The following is a 17,726-nucleotide window of genomic DNA, read 5'->3' as shown; positions in this document are numbered from 1 at the left end:
TTTTTGTGCACCGGGCCTCTAGTTTTGAAGTAAAAAAACAAAACGGGAACAAATACAATATTTGTATTTGCATGTGGCCCGCGGGCCGTAGTTTGAGGACCCCTGCTCTAGAAACTGAGTGACACCAGCTAGGGCCAGCAATTCTTTCAGTGGGGACAAGCTGGAGCAGGCCTGAGCTGAGGGCCCAGGCAGCGCACATGGGACAGCTGGAGGAACCAGGGACTGCCACCAGTCTTCTTTCAGGGAAGGGTCAGAGCCTTGCTCTGTGCTCTTCAGAACTGACGACTGTGGCGGGGAGAGGGGGGCTTTGTGGCCAGGCACTTCAGGGTTGGGGGTGAGCATCCCCACATGGGAGGGATGCACTTGGGCCTGGGGGGTGCATGCCTTGACACATCCCACTGTGGCCCCCTCCAGCACACTCTTTGGGGTTTGCCCAGGGCCCGCCCCTCCTGACCCTGCCCTCAGCCACCTGGAAGAAACTCTCCAGGTAGCCCTTCCTGGGCAGCAGCCAAACACTTCTCTGTTTCCATTGACAATGAATTTTCATCCTTTGTTCGCCCAAGTATTTCCCATGGGGCTAGACTCCTCCCTGCAGGGCCAGGGCAGGGATTTTAGCATCAGCTGCTGGTGGGCCACCAGGTGTTTAAGAGCGGACATGAACGGGAGGGGCTGGCAGGCCTCAGTGGGGTACAGAGGAGGAAGCAGCTCCCCACCTCCCTTTCCTGGCTTTGGCCTCACCTGTGGAGAAGACCCCTCCCCACTTCCAGCTTCCCCTCCTAGGCAGAGATGGGTCCTGCAGGCGCCAGACAGATACAGGGTAGGTGGGAGGCAGGTCATCCAGCGTCAAAGCAGAGGCCCTGGCCTCTTCCTGGGCCAGCAGAGACCCCTCTGCAGCAGGCCTGGGAACAGGCCCTCTAGGACCCCCACTGACATTCTGAACCCGGCTGCGGCAGTGCTTTGGCGCCCCCCAGTGACTGAGTGGGCCCAGAAGCCTGGGGTTGAAGCCAACACCCTAGGCACAAGGCTGCCCTATTGGCCAGGACTGGGCCCAATGGGTGGCCTGGTGCAAGTTCAGCCAACGGCCTTGATAATGAGAAAGGACTATCTCTCTGATGGCGGCCTGGGGAGCTTTATCTTCTAAGCACCAGGAGCACAGGTGGGGACCAGGCAGACTAGATATGCAGGGACATGTGCTCCACATTGTCTGGCCCTTCCCTGGATTCCTGGTGGGAGGTTGGCTCCAGGCAGAACCACACCCTCCCAAGCTTTTTCCTTAGTGCCACACCCCAGTGTCTAGGGCTCCACTCTGGGCACCCCTGGAGTCCTGCTACACCCTCACTGATGAGGCCTCTGGCCCTGCTTGCTGCTGGGCAGGCTGTATCCACCTGTCACCACCTCAGGTCGTAAACCCCATGGAAAGCAGTTGGGGCCAGCAGACCTGAGCTCAACTCCCTTTTATGTTGGCTGGGTGGTGAGGCAAGGTCCTCAGCCTCCCTGGGCCTTAGTTTCTCCATTTGTACCTGGCATGCAGGCAGCTCAGTGTAAGGGGGGGGGGGTTGCAGTTTGGGAGATGTTTAGCTAACTCCCTTTCAAGTCAGATTTAGTAACCTTCTTGGTGGTGTCCCTGTGACTATGGTGGCAGCTGAGCTCTCCTCCCAGCCTGCCTCCCCTCTGTCCCTCCCAAGCCCAAGCCTGTTGGGGTCTTGGCCTTTTCTGTGCCTTTGATTTGGGTACTGTACATGGCCTCACCTGGGGCCCTGATTACATGTCCCATGGGACAGCTTGTTCACGAACCTGAGACTTGCAATGCTGCCCGCTCAGCCCATCTGGCCCTGGGTGTCATGTTGGCAGCCGGGCTGCACACAGGGGCCAGGTCCTACTATGATCTCATGGCCCCATGTGGCCCTGCTCCAGGAGTGCCCTTGGACAAGCTCTGCTGGGGGCCCAGCCTGCAGGTGCCATCCTGGGACCTCTCAGAGGTTTACAGCAAGGCCAGAAAGATCAGGAGGGGCTGGCTTGACTAGGCCATCTCCTGCTGTCTGAAGTCAGATGACACATGGTTCCCAGTACCTCAACCACCACCAGGTGGTGCTGAGCCAGGCCCATTGCACTCTACCTCTTGACCCCCACAGGGGAAGGAGCCGAATTGTGTGTGTGCAGCAACAGCTTTAATCTGTGGTGACACAGTCCTAGCTTTGCCCTTCTGCATCCAGGCCGCCCTCACTCTGCCTGGAAGAGTCTTTTTTTTTTTTTAATATATTTTTATTGATTTCAGAGAGGAAGGAAGAGGGAGAGCTAGAAATATCAATGATGAGAGAGAATCACTGATTGGCTGCCTCCTTCACGCCCCCCACTGGGGATCGAGCCCACAACCCGGGCATGTGCCCTTGGCTGGAATTGAACCTGGGACCCTTTAGTCCGCAGGCCGATGCTCTATCCACTGAACCAAACCAGCTATGGCTGGAAGAGTCTTTCTTGAGAAGATGAAAGCAGGGTCACTGTGCAAGTCAGTGCCTGGTGTTTGTGTGAAACATCTCTGGGCAATTTGTCTTTAGTTACAGTACTGCTGAGTGATGGACAGAAACAGACCCAAGACTGTGTCAGCAGGGTGAGGCTGGGCACAGAAAGCAGAGTTCCCATATTTATTATCATACATACATACATATATATATATTTCATGTGTATACACAGATAGTTTTCTCTCTTGGAAGTATTAAAAAAATTGATCAACCTTCAATCTATAAAAAATACCTACTCTACATGATAGAAAAATCTCTCCTCCAAGTTTACACTGATTTACACCCAAGGCTTTCCCCAAAATATACAATACGAGGCAACGTCTTAAGTCTTAGTGTAGAAGGTGGGCCATGTAGAAGATGGAGGGATGCAGGGCAACACACATGCTTACACGCACACACACATGCATACACCTCCCATACGCGGTCACACACAACAGTAGCCAGTTCGTGGTGGGTCTTGGCCCACCTGGGAGTGCCTGGAGGCTCCTGGCCAGTGCTCGGGCTAAGGTGGGCGGCAGGCCCAGCATCCCTGTGGGGGTGACACTGCTGCTCCTGGCAGCGCAGGTGCTGGGCAGTGGTAGTGCAGAGCTGGGCAAGGGAACCCCCACGCTGCTGGGAAGGCCTTGTTCTCTGCTCTTGATCTGTGTCCTTGGACAGCCTGCCCTGCTCGGCCTTCTGCAGAATGTACCTGGGGAAGAATGATGACTTCTAATGACTTTGGACTCCTGGAGGAAACATTTGGACTCTGGCCTGGGAAAGTGGGACTTTACCCGAGGCAGCAAGATCTGCACAGAAAATGGGGTAATCCAGGAGGCCAGGAAGGCCACGCCCCTGGGGAGGTAGCACCTCACCCTGGCCCTGTCTATACCTCAGGAGTCAGAGGGGTCTGGCAATGTCCACCCCTCCCAGATAGTACATTCCATACCATTAGACTCTGAAGTCCTGATTTCAGAGCAGAGGCCCCAGCTCCCACAGGTTATTGTAGAGAGGGTCCAACTGTGAGAACAGATGCATGGCCGGAAGCCCCTGGGCCTGAAGCTGGACTGAGTGACAGCCTGAGCAGCTCAGGGAGACAGCCTCAGAAAAGCTTGGGGGAAGAGGGATGGGCTACAGCTTCTGGTCAGACCCTGACTCGCACTGGCCTCACTGCCTGTCTCTTTCACATACCACCGCATCTGGGGCCTCTAGATGGTCCAGGAGCGGCCGAGCCTTGAGTGGCACCAGGTCAGGAAGCCTGTGCTGACATGCATAGCTGCACCCCAGGTGGGGACCCATTTCCTTCATTTCCTTCTTTTCTCCCCTGACAGGGCAGGATAACGGGAGGGTCTACTATGTGAGAGGGAGCTTATGGAGAGGCTCATCCCAGCATGAGACACTGTCCTCACATCTCTGCAGAGAGGAGGGGGCAGGGGAAGGCCAGAGCTGAGAGCAGGCCCAATTCCACCTGCATCTGCTGTGGGTTCCAGACCAAGGGCTTCTCTTTCCTTCTCCCTCTTCCACCACCCCATCTTTATGTGCCCCAGCTCAGCTGTGCGCTCTGGGCTCGGGCATGGGACCTGCTATTCTTGGCCCACGTGTGCCGCGGCCATCTCTGTGGTGTTGGTGGAGTCCAGAATCACCCTGGGCTGGGCTGGGCTGCTTCTACTTGACCTCCAGGATGGACGGGTTGGTCTCCATGATGGCCACGATGATCCTGTCAATGTAGTCCTGCAGGCGAAAGTTGATCTCTTCCTGCTTTTGAATCGCTTCCATGAGCTGTGGGAGAAGCAAGAGGTGGGCACTGGACACAGACTATGGGCACTTTCTTTTTTTCTTTTTCTTTTTGAGACTGTGGGCACTTTAGAGTCCCAAGCCTAGGGGAGTGGATACATTACCTCATCGCGGGAGACCGAGCTGATCTCTGCGGCCAGAGATTCAGAAAAGGATGTGGAGAAGAGGTTCTTGGCGCCCTGGATGCTCAGGTTTATGATCTGTCCATTGAGCTCATCGTTCTGCTCCTTCAGGTTACGGTTATCCTAGGGTGGGCAGCATGACAGTGTCATTCCTGGGCTGTGACCCTCCAGAGACCCCTCTTCCAATGCGGGTTGCCAGTAAGCTTCTTCCAGGTATAAGGGTGTCTGCCCAGCAGTACCTGCTTCAGCCTGCGGACCTCCTGCTCCAGCTCGCTCTCCCGGGTACGGCTATTGTACTCCTGTAGGCCTACACTGTTGCTCCGGCCCCTCCTCTGCTCCGCCTCCAGCTTGAAGAGCTGTAGATGCTCCAGCTGCTTCCGTAGGTCCTCAATTAGCTGTGTGGAACCGCAGAGTGAGCAGCCAACCCAGTCCCTGGTTTCAGAACCTCTGCATCGGTCTAAATGCCATTTCTGAGGAGGATGATGCCACGCTTCCCAAACACCACCATGCACCCAGTACCTCCCCCCATCCCCCACCCCCCGCTGAAAGCAGTGGGCTCCCAGCTCACTCCAGATGGGCCCTATGGATTCTGGGACCTCACTAGTGGGCTCCCAGCTCACTCCAGATGGGCCCTATGGATTCTGGGACCTCACTAAGTGACAGTCCTGGGCTTGTGTTCACCTCCTGGGTTGCCTCCTTGTCCTTCTGGAATTGGTGTCTCTCGTGACTCAGCCTGTCCCCCAGCTTCCTCCTGTTTTCCTGCTCGTCACTGAGCCGCAGTGACAACTCTTCAATCTCATCCAGCAACTTCTGTTTCTCCTGCAAAGTTAAACACTTGCCATGGACACACTCACCTGCCACCCCATACACATGGCTTTCCTCAGCTGCATGTGTCCTGAGTCTCAGTTCACTGACGTCCACAGGGCTGCACTGGAGCCTTCCTGTCAAAGCCCAGGTGCACACACACACAGGCATGCGCTCTCAGGGCCTGTGCCTACCCTGAGTGCAGTGCATATGGAAGGTGGGTTCTTGGTGTGGGCACCTCCCCCCAAAGTACTGTTTCTAGGGGAAGGCAAGAGCAGGCCCTGACCCCCGGCCACTCAGCAGGAGTTGCTCACGGCAACCAGAGCCCAGGTGGTATTCGACTTGCTCAGGGTTCAGAGCTTCCCAGGAGGCACTTGGCAGGAAGTGGAGGATGGGGGAGGAGAAGCCTCTCAGTGAACATCTGCAGAATAGGGCGCGAGGGGTCCAGCTGAAGTCGGCCCCTCAAAGACATCCCTGGGTTCAGACCACGGGTCAATCGAAGCATGAACCTCTGACCCAAGGATCCTGTGTCTGTGGGAAAGCTGAGCAGCCAGGCAGGCTCCAGCATCTTCCAGCAAAGGGCAGTGGCCTGAGCTGAGCTTGTTCCCTCACACACAGGCCCGGCAGGCCCGGCATCATCAGCCTGCTCTTTGGAGCAGCAGCTCCCCAGCCTGTGGCGCACCCCTTGGCTGGCCATACCCCTGCAGACCCATTAGCTGGCTGTGAGTGCCCTGCTCTGGCTAACCTGTCTCAGCACTTCCGGATCCAGAGGGTGTGGGAAAGCATGTAGGCCAGCATGACTGGTCTCAGTGACTACACAGTGCAAGGCCTGGCCCTGCCCACTCAGCGCTCCTGGCAGGCAGCTTACCTCCTCCAAGCGTTCGATGTTGGCCTTCAGACAGGGCGTGCAGGACCTCAGCTCACTGTTCTCCTCGTCCAGTTGCTGCAGCCTGGGATATAGAATGAGGCTGGGACCCACTCCCTAGGAATTCATCTCCTTGGGGTGAGGGAGGCTGAGTGTTTTGGAAATCTCAATAGGGGCTTCCCAGGCATCCACAGAGGCTACTCCCCAGTGCCGACAGCCCAGCCCTTACACACACAAGTGCTCTGGGCCAAAACTTTTCATGGACTAGGACGGTTGTTAAATATACTCTGGGTGTGGGGATAATTTCAGGTTTACAGAGTAGTTACAGACACAGTGCAGAGTCCCTATGGACCCTTTCAGCTTCCTCTCGAAGCATCTGCTCATCACTGCAGCAGGTTCGTCACAGCCCACCCACCCGCACCCCAACACTCTGGTCACCAAACCATGGATGCAGTTCAGCTTTTCCACAAGTGCCCCTCTAGGATCCCTCCCAGGACCACACTGCACTTAGTTGTCTCCATTGTCCCCTATGTGCTGGGGCAGTCTCGCAGATTTTCCTGGTTTTTCATTACTTTGACAGTTTTGAGCAATTCTGGTTATGTATTTAGTAGAACGTCCTTCAAATTGGGTCTTCCTTGTGTTTTCTCATGATTAGCTGGGTTATGGTTTGGGGAAGAACCCCACAGAAGTGAGGTGCCACTCTTATCACATCAGATCAGGATGCCTAAGTCTAAATGGGTGATGCTGACCTGGACACCTGGTTAAGGTGTGTCTGCCAGGGTCTCCTCTGTCAAGTTCTACTTTTCCCGCCCATTCTCTGTATCTGGAAGACGGTCACTGAGTCCAGCCCACGCCCCATGGAAGGGAGGACTCAGCGCCACCCCCGGGAAGGGGGATCTCCATGTATTATTTGTAATTCCTCTGTGAGGAAGGTGTGTGTCTTCTCCCCATTTACCAGCCATCACATTTAGTTACACTTTGGGTTGTGGGTCAATGCTATCAGTAGTGTGTGTCCCACCTTTGACCTTCAGTTGGCTCGTGTCCTTGGGATATGCACCCATCACTGCGTGTGTATGCTTTTGTATGAGCACTTCCCTACTTTCTGGCACTACAAGATGCTCTAGGCCAGTGGTTCTCAACCTTCTGGCCCTTTAAATATAGTTCCTCATGTTGTGACCCAACCATAAAATTATTTTCGTTGCTACTTCATAACTGTAATGTTGCTACTGTTATGAATCGTAATGTAAATACCTGATATGCAGGATGGTCTTAGGCGACCCCTGTGAAAGGGTCGTTCGACCCCCAAAGGGGTCGCGACCCACAGGTTGAGAACCGCTGCTCTAGGCTCTGCTGGTCTACTCTGTCCTAGCCATAAACTCAGCCCTTTCTCTAGGATCCCTGGTTCCTTTCCATAATCCAGTTGTCCTCACCACTATGTTGCTCTGAAGCTCCTCTCACTGAGGGTGTCTTCCTATACACCATAATGGGCTGAGGCCATGCTGGGGAGGCCCCTGTGCTGGGCTGACCTCAGGGTGCTGACCCAGGGCTGCAGGGGCTCCTGAGGACCTGAGCAGCCCCGCAAGAACCACAGGCCTCCTCTGTTCCCCATCACACTCCCAGGGAGCTGTAGGAGGCTGATAAGGTCCAGGCACACAGAGCCACTGACCCTAGGTGCACAGGGCAGGCAGCAAGTTTGGCCAGAAGAAGCTGTGACATCGACTCCTGCGGCATGAGACCCCATCTACCATGTGCCCCTCCATGCTGCTACCCTGAGTGGCCAGTAGGACAACCTGGCTGTGTAGGCTTTGGTGTGGACCGATGTGGGAAGCAGGACAGCTCTGCCTCTCAGCGCCACAGCCCCAGTGGAGGTCCAAAGGAAAGGCTACCAGCACGCACAAATGAGAAATAGTTGAGTCCACTAAACTGCGCTGTCTTGGCTGTCTGGGTGGTGGCACCCCACTGTGTCTGCATGCAAGGAGGCTTCCCTGTCCAAGGTGACCCTGGCACAGCTCTGGTATAGCCCACTCATGCCACCCCACTTTTGAAAATGCCCAGTTCTTCTTAGATAAAGTCTAAGTGTATCTTCCTAGCTTTAAGAGCTGGAAAGGCCCTAACCGGTTTGGCTCAATGGATAGAGCGTCAGCCTGTGGACTGAAGGGTCCCAGGTTCGATTCCAGTCAAGGGCATGTACTTTGGTTGCGGGCACATACCCAGTAGGGAGTGTGCAGGAGGCAGCTGATCAATGTTTCTCTCTCATCGATGTTTCTAACTCTCTATCCCTCTCCCTTCCTCTCTGTAAAAAATCAATAAAATATATATATTTTTTTAAAAAGAGCTGGAGAGGGACACAAGCTAATGAATGTAGAGTCCCCTTTCACGAATATTTAAAACTACTGTATTCTGACTCAGTTAAGAAACACAACTCTATGAAATACCCCCACCCTCACTAACCAGTGGAGGTGCTCTGGGAGTGAGAATGGGAGGGAACTCTAAGATGACCCTTTCCACCATTTTTCTGCGGATAGACATTTAAGTTACCTGTGGGTTTTCTTTTACAAACAGTATTTTCACCGAACCATCACTCACATGTGTAATTATGAGCGTGTGTCATTTGCTCTAGCTTGAGGGCCGAGCAGCACAGGGCAGGCAGCACAGGACTGCTGCAACTCCTTCCAGGTATGCTTTATATACAATGTGCTCATCTCTTTCTCTATTCCCTCCTCTTCCTGACTCATGTAAGGCTTATGCCTCCAGAGAAGCATAAAGGTAATTTTAATTTTGTCAAGTTGCCTTAAAAAAAGATTGATGCTTTGACAGAGATAACATCCAACTAGAGATAGATTTAGAGAAACTGATATCTATGGAGGGTCATTCTTTGAATTTAGATCTTTTGTGGCCTTCAGTAGAGTTTTACAGTTTTCTTCACATAGATTTTCCAATTTTTCTAGAATAAAATTTGTTTCTATACACTGTACCTTCCTGGGGTGGGAGGGTGGGGCTGTTGTTCATGAAAGCATCCACTTTTCATTTTCATTTTCTCACTGACTCCTCTGGAGGGTCACGGTGGCCTTGCCTACCTGGCCTGCAGGTTCTCGATCTCAATGCTCTTCTCTCTCTCCATCTTGCACAAGAGCTCCTTCTGCTTCCGTGTCTCTTCCAGAACCATCTCACAAGCTCTCAGCTCTTGCTCCTTCAACTGCTCCTCAAGGGCATTGGCTCTGTGAAGGCCAAGGGAGGAGGTGAGACTTTCTGCCCTTCTACCAGGGGCTAGATGCTGCATCAGGACCCCGGAGAGCTGTCCTTCCTCGAGAGGGATAGGAAGGCTGTGAGACTTTCCTCCCACAGCTCTAGAGTGAAGGGCAGTCTGAAGTAGGAGGTGCCCCACCTCCAGTCTCTGCTCCCCCCTACACTAAGAATGGCATGTGGACCGGAGACACCCTGATGGGCACAAGCCCCTGAGCGCCCCTTGCAATGACACTCCAGGATCAGGTGTACAAACCAGCCCCACTCAGTTCATCAGCAGAGGTAAGGGTTCAACAAGAACACATGAACAAAGGGAATAGTCACATGGGGACCATGGCCCTGGCCCTTTCCCAGACCATTATGCCCAACCACAGAGGCAGGAACTGACCATCCCAAAGAGAAGGGCTCCAGGCCCTGCCCATGGATGGCATGGAGCCCATAAGCTGTCCCTGCACACAGGGCTTCTCATCTGCTTCTTGGTGCCTCACACCTAAGAGTAAATGGATGGCCAAAGATCACCAGCTACCACAGGAAAGCTTTTCACATAGAGTGGCCAAAGCAAACAATAAAAGGACCTCAAAGGAAATGCACACCATGCAGGCAATAGGAGGAAAAGCCTTGTGACTAACAGAGCTAAGATACCACATCCACAAAACAGAGGTGATGTCCCTGAAGGAACAGATGGCAAAAAGTAACTTAGAAATTAAAAATATGAGGAACATTGCCCTAGCTGGTTTGGCTCAGTGGATAGAGTGTCAGCCTGCGGACTGAAGGGTTCCGGGTTTGAGTCTGGTCAAGGGCACATGCCTGGGTTATGGGCCCCATCCCCAGTAGGGGATGTGCAGGAGGCAGCCTATCAATGATTCTCTCTCATCATTGATGTTTTTATCTCTCTCCTCTCTCCCTTCCTCTCTAAAATCAATACAAATATATTTTAAAAAATATGAGAAACATTTTAAATTAATAGAAGAGTTGAAGAAGAAAACCAAGGATATTACATAGAGGGGGAAAAAAGAATAGGAAAGTCAAGGATATGAAAGGAAAGGTCTAGAAGGTCTAATATTTGAGGAATAGAAGTTCAGGTAGATAAGAAAATGTAAGACACTGGAGAAATTCTAGAAATCTTCCTGAAGCTGAGGGCACACTTTCCAGATTTAAGATTTGAAAACCACGAGCCCAGCACAGGTAACAATAGGAAGCCCTCATGTGTTGAGGATGAGAACAGGGCTACACAGCGGTGCCAGGCATCCCACCCACAGTTTGGGTTGGAGGTAGCAGGGCCATCAAGTTCTCAGGGAACCTACTTCCAAGTAGAATCCCAGCTGCAGCCTCACTGTCAGTGGAGGGTGAAACACAGTCTCAGACATGCAAGGTCTCAAAGAACCTGTTCCTATGCACCCTTTCCGAGGCAGCAATGGGTGATATCCTCATAATATGAAGAAAAATGGGGAATCCAGAAAATAAAGAACCAAATGCAGAGGAAGCATGTGGAATTCCTGGGATGGTGGCAGGAGAGCTGTGCCGCAGGGCTGGTGTGGGCTGACAATGTTACACATGGGAACACCAAGAAACTGCAGCAGAAGCACGCTGTTTAGGAGAACTGGGGCCAACACGAGAAGAAACATCCGCAGGAACTGGGGCAGGCCCTCCTGTGAAAACCCCAAGAGAGGGTCTCGACTGCACAAGAGAACTCGTTTTAACTTCATTAAAGTGATGTAGCCCTGGTTGGTGTGGCTAAGTGGTAAGAGTATTGGTTTGTGCACCAGAGGGTCATGGGTTCAATTCCCAGTCAAGGGCACGGCACATACCTGGGTTATAGGTTCGAGCCCCGGGCATGCAGGAAGCAACCAATCAATGTGTCTCTCTCACATTGGTGTTATTTTCTCTCTTTCCCCCTCTCTCCCTCCCTTCCACTCTCTCTAAAAAGCAATGGAACAATATCCTTGGGTGAGGATCAAAAGAAAATAAAGTGATGTATCAGTAGCATCCAGGATGAAAACATTACAACAGGAACCAAGCATAACCCTGATGCCTATGATGAGCATGCCATGAGAGTGTGTGTGGGCCTATGTTCCATGCTATTAAAAGCACTCGGAGTCCACTTGTTCAGGTCATGGGTGCGAAAACAAGCCTTCGAAGACAGGGCTCTTCTTGCCTGCAGTCACAGAGTGTGAGGCAGCCCGCTTGTGTAGACCCCCCACACACCATGCTCCCCGCCTCTCAGGCCCCTCAGGACTCCCCCCTGCCCGGCTACCACACCAGATGCACTGAGGCAGCACACCTGGCAGCTGATGCTTCTGGGCCAAGCTCCTCATGCTCTGCACGAGAAGCACGTTGCTGCAAACAGCATGAGGTTACACAGAATGACGAGTTTCAAGACACTGAAACTCACACAGGATTCTATAAAAAGTCTGCACAGCAGGAGCGGGGAAGTAACCTCCGCCTCCTCCATGCTCACAGTGGCTCCTCCCCAGTTCACACGTCTGCTATTTCCTCCTTGTGCTCTCACTATCAGAATCAGACTGTGCATCCCACCATGCACCCAGCGGTTCCTACTCGTTTCTTGTTTCTGTGGCTAAGTATCTGTGAGGACCTGCATGTCCCAAGGACAGGTCATGCTTCCAATGCAAAGGGCTCTGAAGGCACTGGCTCCCACTCCCAAAGCCCCCCCTTGCTGTCTGAGGCCCTGGCAATCATGTAATCTCCCTGAGCCTTGGTTTCCTCATCTGTGAAATGGGGACAGTGGTATCTGCCTCACAGGGATTGTAAAGATGAAACCAGATCATGTGAGAGAAGTGAGCAAATCACAGCAACTCTCACAGCCAAGGAGCCCAAGCCCAGGAACGGCCTGTGGTTAATACTATTCCCCGGGATGGGCTCTCAGAGAGGGGACACCAGCCAGAGGCCTCACATTGGAACCCCGGTATGCCTCCTCTCGCCTTGTGGCCTCTGCCACCCCTGAGATCAGGCTCCCTCCACCAGGCACTCTGTGCAGGCAGTGTGGGTGCTGGCCTCACTGCTCCTGAGGGAGGGGTGAGGCGGTGCCCTCTCCACACTCTTTGCTCTGAGGCCCTAAATGGGTAGAAGACAGTACTAAGTTGAAGCCACGCTCAAAAGGCAACCCCGCACCATCCCCTGGGCTGGCTCCCAGCAGCAGGATGGAGGGCAGCTGCAGGTGGGAGCCAACCTCTGCGCAGCAGCCATGCTCACCTGTGCACCAGCTGGAGATTTTCCTGCCTCAGTCGGCTGTGTTGCTCCCCATTGGCAGCAGTGTCCTTCTCCAGCTCTGACACCCGCTTCTCCAAGAAGACAACCTTGGTAGCAAGACAGTGTTTATTCGGCTCCAGTGGGTCTATCTTGTTCATGGAGACTATCCCCATAAAAGAGGTAGTATGGCCCCCACAGGCGTCAATATGGACGGGGAACACGCCATGGCCTCAAAACTACAGGTGCAGATGTCAGCAGGTGGCCCGGAGGTGCCACAACAGTGCCTTTGTGATGAATCTGTGATGGCTGTGGGGCACCTGCTCTCTGCCAGACCCAGCGGCCTCAAAACTACAGGTGCAGATGTCAGCAGGTGGCCTGGAGGTGCCACAACAGTGCCTTTGTGATGGATCTGTGATGGCTTGTGGGGCGCCTGCTCTCTGCCAGACCCAGTCCATGGAGACAGCACATGGCAGGGGACTCAAGGAAGAGAAAGGCCCCAGGATTTGGTACCTCCCTTCTCAGGGAGCTCACTAACAAGATAGGAGACAGATACCTACATAGGTGATAAACAGAGGGAGACCTGCAAAGTAGATATTGTAGGTGCTATAGAGAGGAGGTGAGGGGAGACAGGAAAGGGTACAGGAAGAGATGAGGGAGGACAGGAGGAGGTGAAGAGGGGCGACAGGATGGGGTGAGGGTACAGAATGGGGTGAAGGGTATAGAAGGAGGTGAGGGGGGACAGAAAGAGGTGAGAGGTGTGTGCTGCCACTTTCCTCTTCCCCTCTTTCTGAAGCTGGTCCTTGTGAAGTATGGGGCTGTTACCATAGATGGCCTGTCCCCACATAACCCATTTACCAGGCTTCTCTCAGGGAACAGCCCATTCTACACATTGTTTGATGGGGTGAGTGCCCTCATCCCCAAAACCTCCAGTGCCCCCAAATCCTGCCTCCATGGGCCCTGGTGAGCTGGGTCTCTGAGTCAGTGCACCCTGAGCTGACAGATACAAATATGGGCTGATAGCCACTGGCGCTCACTGTTCTGTTCCCATGGTCGCAGTCCCCTCTACCTTGTATGTGAAATGCTAGAGACCGGCAGGGCTGGCAGAGGATCTAATTAATTAGCCCTTGTGGTGCTGTCACTACTCCTGATGTGCTCTATCTGCTTGCCAGGATGAGGCCTGGTCCCCAAATGCACCTCAACAAATACACCCCAATGTGGGCCCACACCCCGAGCACAAGTCCTGAGACTGGGACCGTGTTGTCCACAGGTGGTCCTCTGGTCTCCCGATCCAGGGCCTACCTTGTCCGCAATGTCTTCTTCCATGCCCTCCAAAGGGTCTGGGGGAGGGTCCTGCAGGGCTTCCATGGTCAGAGCCCCTGACTGAAGCAGGTGTCTGTGGAGAAGAAACAACAGCCCAGTCCAGAGAAGGTCTTTCACCAGAACAAAGACAGAAAAGAAGACGGGAGAGACCAATCCAAGTTCTTCAAACATGAGCATTTCTAGGTCAGTCTGAAAAGCAAATCCCAGCAGCCTGGGACCCAAGTGTCCGCCGAAGGGAGTTCTGGGCAGGACGCTATTACCGAGGGGCTAGAGTAAGCCAGCTGTACTCTGTGTCCAAAGAGTCCTCCTGCTGCTCTTTGGAGCCTGATAAGCCCAGCCTTCTCCCACCAGCTGATGGGGCAAGGGTACTTTGTACTTGGGTAATAAAATAAGACGCGGTTCCTCCCTGAGATACGATATAATCTCATCTTCCACTGTGGCCCATGAAATACTAATTCGGGATCATGACTTCTGCACACAACGTCACCTACATGCATCTTGATATCTGATTTTTCAAATGTACTCCCAATAGCAGCAATAGTGAGAGACTGGGGGGGAGGGCTGTCTTTCTGGGAAAGGCATACAGGCACGATGCCCCCTGCCAGAGCAGGTCCAAGCACTTAGCACCAGTGGGCACAGGTCTCCAGCCATGTGGGCCATGCTGGGTGGCGTGCAACCTAGGACATAGGTGAGCACAAGCCCCGGCTGTCCTGTGGAAACCCCTGGGGCTCCACACACTTGAAGCTCCTTGCTTCAGTCCTCAGCCATTGGCACCTTAGCAGGTACTCAGCAAATACATGTTCACTCACCTTGGAGCTAATCTTATTAATTGTAGTGATACTATATCAGCTGTTATTTACCTGGTGCATGTAAAACTCTCAGAGCATTTGGACAGAGTCTGCATATACTGACCCAGGTTCCAAGTTGACAGTCTGATACTCAGAGCTGTATGACTTTGAAAAAGCTACTCACCCTCTCTGAAACCTATTCTCCTATAAAATGGGGATCTGCAGGCTATTATTTAAATTAGGTTTTATATTTATAAACAGCTCCGATAAGGACATAGCACAGGGTAAGGATTCAATAAAATACTATTAAAATCACATTGAAATTTCCTACATTATCTTTATAAAAGGTATCACCTTCTATTTCCTTTTTAGTGCTGACTTAGCTTGTACATTTCTTAAAATTTTTTTGACTCCAGAAATGTTCTAAGGGGAACAAAAAAGAAGGGAATCTTCATCCCTGGGGACCACGAGTCCCTTAAATGTGTCCTTGGTGAGACATAGGAGCACCTCTTGGATTTCATCTGATTTCCTGAAGGGCACTGAACCCTAAGGGCAGGGCCACCATGTTCTTGTCCAATTGATGTTCTCAAACACCAATGACTTTGACCCCAAACACAAGCTCCTGATGCCAATCCTGGGATAGAAAGCTGCCCACCCCAGACCCAGAGACCATGCTGAGGAGGGGCTATAGCCTAGGGCCTGTCCCACAATCCTGAGCTCCTACTAGGGGCTCACGGCACTTCTGAACAGCTGAACCTGGGAATGGGCGGTTGTACCCAGTCCCCAAGCACCCAGCGTGTGGCCCCAGCATGTAGCTGCCTCAGGGAAAGGCCAAGGTTTCTTGGCACTGTGGGTGAGGGTCTTGTTTATTTAAACCCACCCCTACTTAGGAGGCCTACCCGGAGAGGGGACTATGGGAAATGCCTGATCATCCCAAAGGGAGGCAGGTGAAGTCCGGCAGGTGCCAGGACACTCGTGTCAAGATCTGCTTTCTGCTCTGGGCAGTCCCACTGGCGCTCCCTCTGGTCCTGAGGCTGGCTGTGTGCCAGTGCGGTTCTCGCTGGCACACCAACCCCAGAGCCCTTTCCATCCATGTTAGATACAAGTCAGGTCACAGAGGCCAGAGCTGGTGGCTCCAAAGCCCATACTCCAGCCACACTGCCACATGCAAAGGGCTAAACACTGTGAAGAGTGAAATTACAACAGTTATTTTGAGTTTTCTTAAAATTCTGGTGGTGGTATTGAGGGCAAAACAGCAGCAGATTAAAATTGCATCTGCAAGGTATGTTTGTACCGACCACAAAATATGCCTCTGTAAACTCTAACTGCACATTCCTGCAGATTGGGCTTTTCTATACCAAAGGGTATCTGTGAAGGAAAAATTAAGTTCTCAGAGGGTGTTTCATGGAGGGAGCAGACACAAAGCCCAACCGTCGAGGCAGCTTGGGCCCTCAACAACCCCAGGGGCCCTCAGTGTCCCAGATGTGGGAGGCTGAGAGGGGATGACTCAGATTTTCACCTTCCTTAGTTTCACCAGCTGTAGCCTATTTGGGGTAAAATATGAAAGTGATGTTAAAACTGTAATAAAGTGGGGTTTGGAATTAATATTATACCCCTAAGAGCTTGGATGCTTTTCTGAAAGGGGTGATGTGAGAAAACAAATGGAGAAGGTGAATTGATGATATGCAGCTATGCTTGCTCTGGATCCTAAGCCCTCAAGATGATAGAGGAGAAAAAACCACACACAAAACGTTTACATGCCCAAGGACAAGGAGAACAGAAGAGAAAATGGCACCAGGAAAGAGATGTCCAGTGGTTAGAGCGCTGGCCCACGCACCAGAGGGTCGCAGGTTGGATTCCCAGTCAAGGGCACATACCAGGGTTGCAGGTTTGGTGAGGGTGCGTGCGGGACGCAACCAATCAATGTCTCTCTCTCCCACTGATGTTTTTCTCTCTCTCCCTCCCTCCCTCCCTCCCTTCCTTCCACTCTCTCTAACAATCAGTGGAAAAAAGAGCGACAAATGTCCTGGGCACGGGAGGGCAGAGGAGGGCCGCAGTGAGCCAGTGAGACACTGGAGCCAGCGCTTCCTCTGGAAAGCCCAGGAAGGACTGGCACCTGAGAACAGGGCAGTAGAGATGAGCACAGAGGATGGGAGGGGCAGCACCCACTGCACCCTTGAAAAGGACTGTCCTAGACCAGGAGCAGCCCTGGACTCAGGACACATGGCTTACAAACAGAATGCACCCCCAGTCTGTAGACTACACGGTGGGTCCAGCTCAGCTCCCCAAACGCTGGCAGCTGGCAGCCAGGCAGAACTCACTCTGGGGAAATTGGCCAGCCTGGCTGGAGAAAAGACCTATGACACAGGGGTCTGCCCACACCACATGCTGGCCAGCTGTGAGCAACCACTTCAATACGCACAGAGAGGGTACCCCCAGTTGTTGGAGAGAGGCCTCTAACAAGAATGGCAGAGCCCAGATGAGATGGGGAGGAAGAGCTGGTGGCATGGGGGTCATAGGAGATAACACCAGAGTAGAGAGAGGCATAGAGGGAGCAGGATGAAGGCATGTGAAGCCACAAGCAGGAGTCCTAGAAAAAGCAGAAAGTGGAACAGAGAACACTGTCAAAGAAACAGGCTGACAAAGCTCCCCAAAACTAAGGGACAGAAGCTTCCACAATCAAACGACACAACTTTCATTCAGCCCAGCATAATTAAGGGGAATAAGAACTCACAGGATGGATCCCTACCAGGATAAAGAAAACATCTTAAAAGCTCCCAGAGAGGGAAAATGAGAAAGCATTAGATCTCTCAGCAGCAGCAGTCCTAGTACCAGAAGGTAATGAGCAACGCCTTAAAACACTCTAAAGGGAAATCATTTACAATCCAGATTTCTAGACGAAGCCAAACTATAAGAGTAAAACATCTAGCAAGGTCTCAACATTTATCTCCTGGTGGGGGTTGGGGGAGGGGACTTATCTCCTGGTTACCTCTTTTTCCAACAAGCTACAAGAATATATGCTGGACAAAAAATGGAGATTAGAAAAAAGGAAGACAGATTATCAGGGAGTGAAATGACCCAACACCTG

The 17,726-nt window shown here is 52.6% G+C and overlaps 1 protein-coding gene across 1 annotated transcript in view; it reads right to left on the bottom strand.

Annotated features, from left to right (window-relative positions):
- Positions 1 to 2,609: 2,609 nt before the first annotated feature.
- Positions 2,610 to 17,726, bottom strand: part of RAB11FIP3 (RAB11 family interacting protein 3 (class II)) — a 99,348-nt gene continuing 84,231 nt past the window's right edge. Inside the window, exons 10-17 of the mRNA XM_005870416.1 lie at positions 13,830 to 13,923; positions 12,534 to 12,637; positions 9,158 to 9,298; positions 6,084 to 6,165; positions 5,093 to 5,230; positions 4,651 to 4,806; positions 4,394 to 4,534; positions 2,610 to 4,274 (exon numbers count right to left, since the gene is read on the bottom strand). Of these exons, the coding sequence (XP_005870478.1) occupies positions 4,161 to 4,274; positions 4,394 to 4,534; positions 4,651 to 4,806; positions 5,093 to 5,230; positions 6,084 to 6,165; positions 9,158 to 9,298; positions 12,534 to 12,637; positions 13,830 to 13,923 (970 nt within the window). The 3' untranslated portion in view covers positions 2,610 to 4,160. The remainder of the gene's footprint in view (positions 4,275 to 4,393; positions 4,535 to 4,650; positions 4,807 to 5,092; positions 5,231 to 6,083; positions 6,166 to 9,157; positions 9,299 to 12,533; positions 12,638 to 13,829; positions 13,924 to 17,726) is intronic.

This window comes from Myotis brandtii, unplaced genomic scaffold (assembly GCF_000412655.1).
Source record: "Myotis brandtii unplaced genomic scaffold, ASM41265v1 scaffold317, whole genome shotgun sequence".
NCBI classification, from domain to species: domain Eukaryota; kingdom Metazoa; phylum Chordata; class Mammalia; order Chiroptera; family Vespertilionidae; genus Myotis; species Myotis brandtii.
Note: the sequence above shows the minus strand (reverse complement) of the source record. Positions and strands in the feature narration are given on the sequence as shown.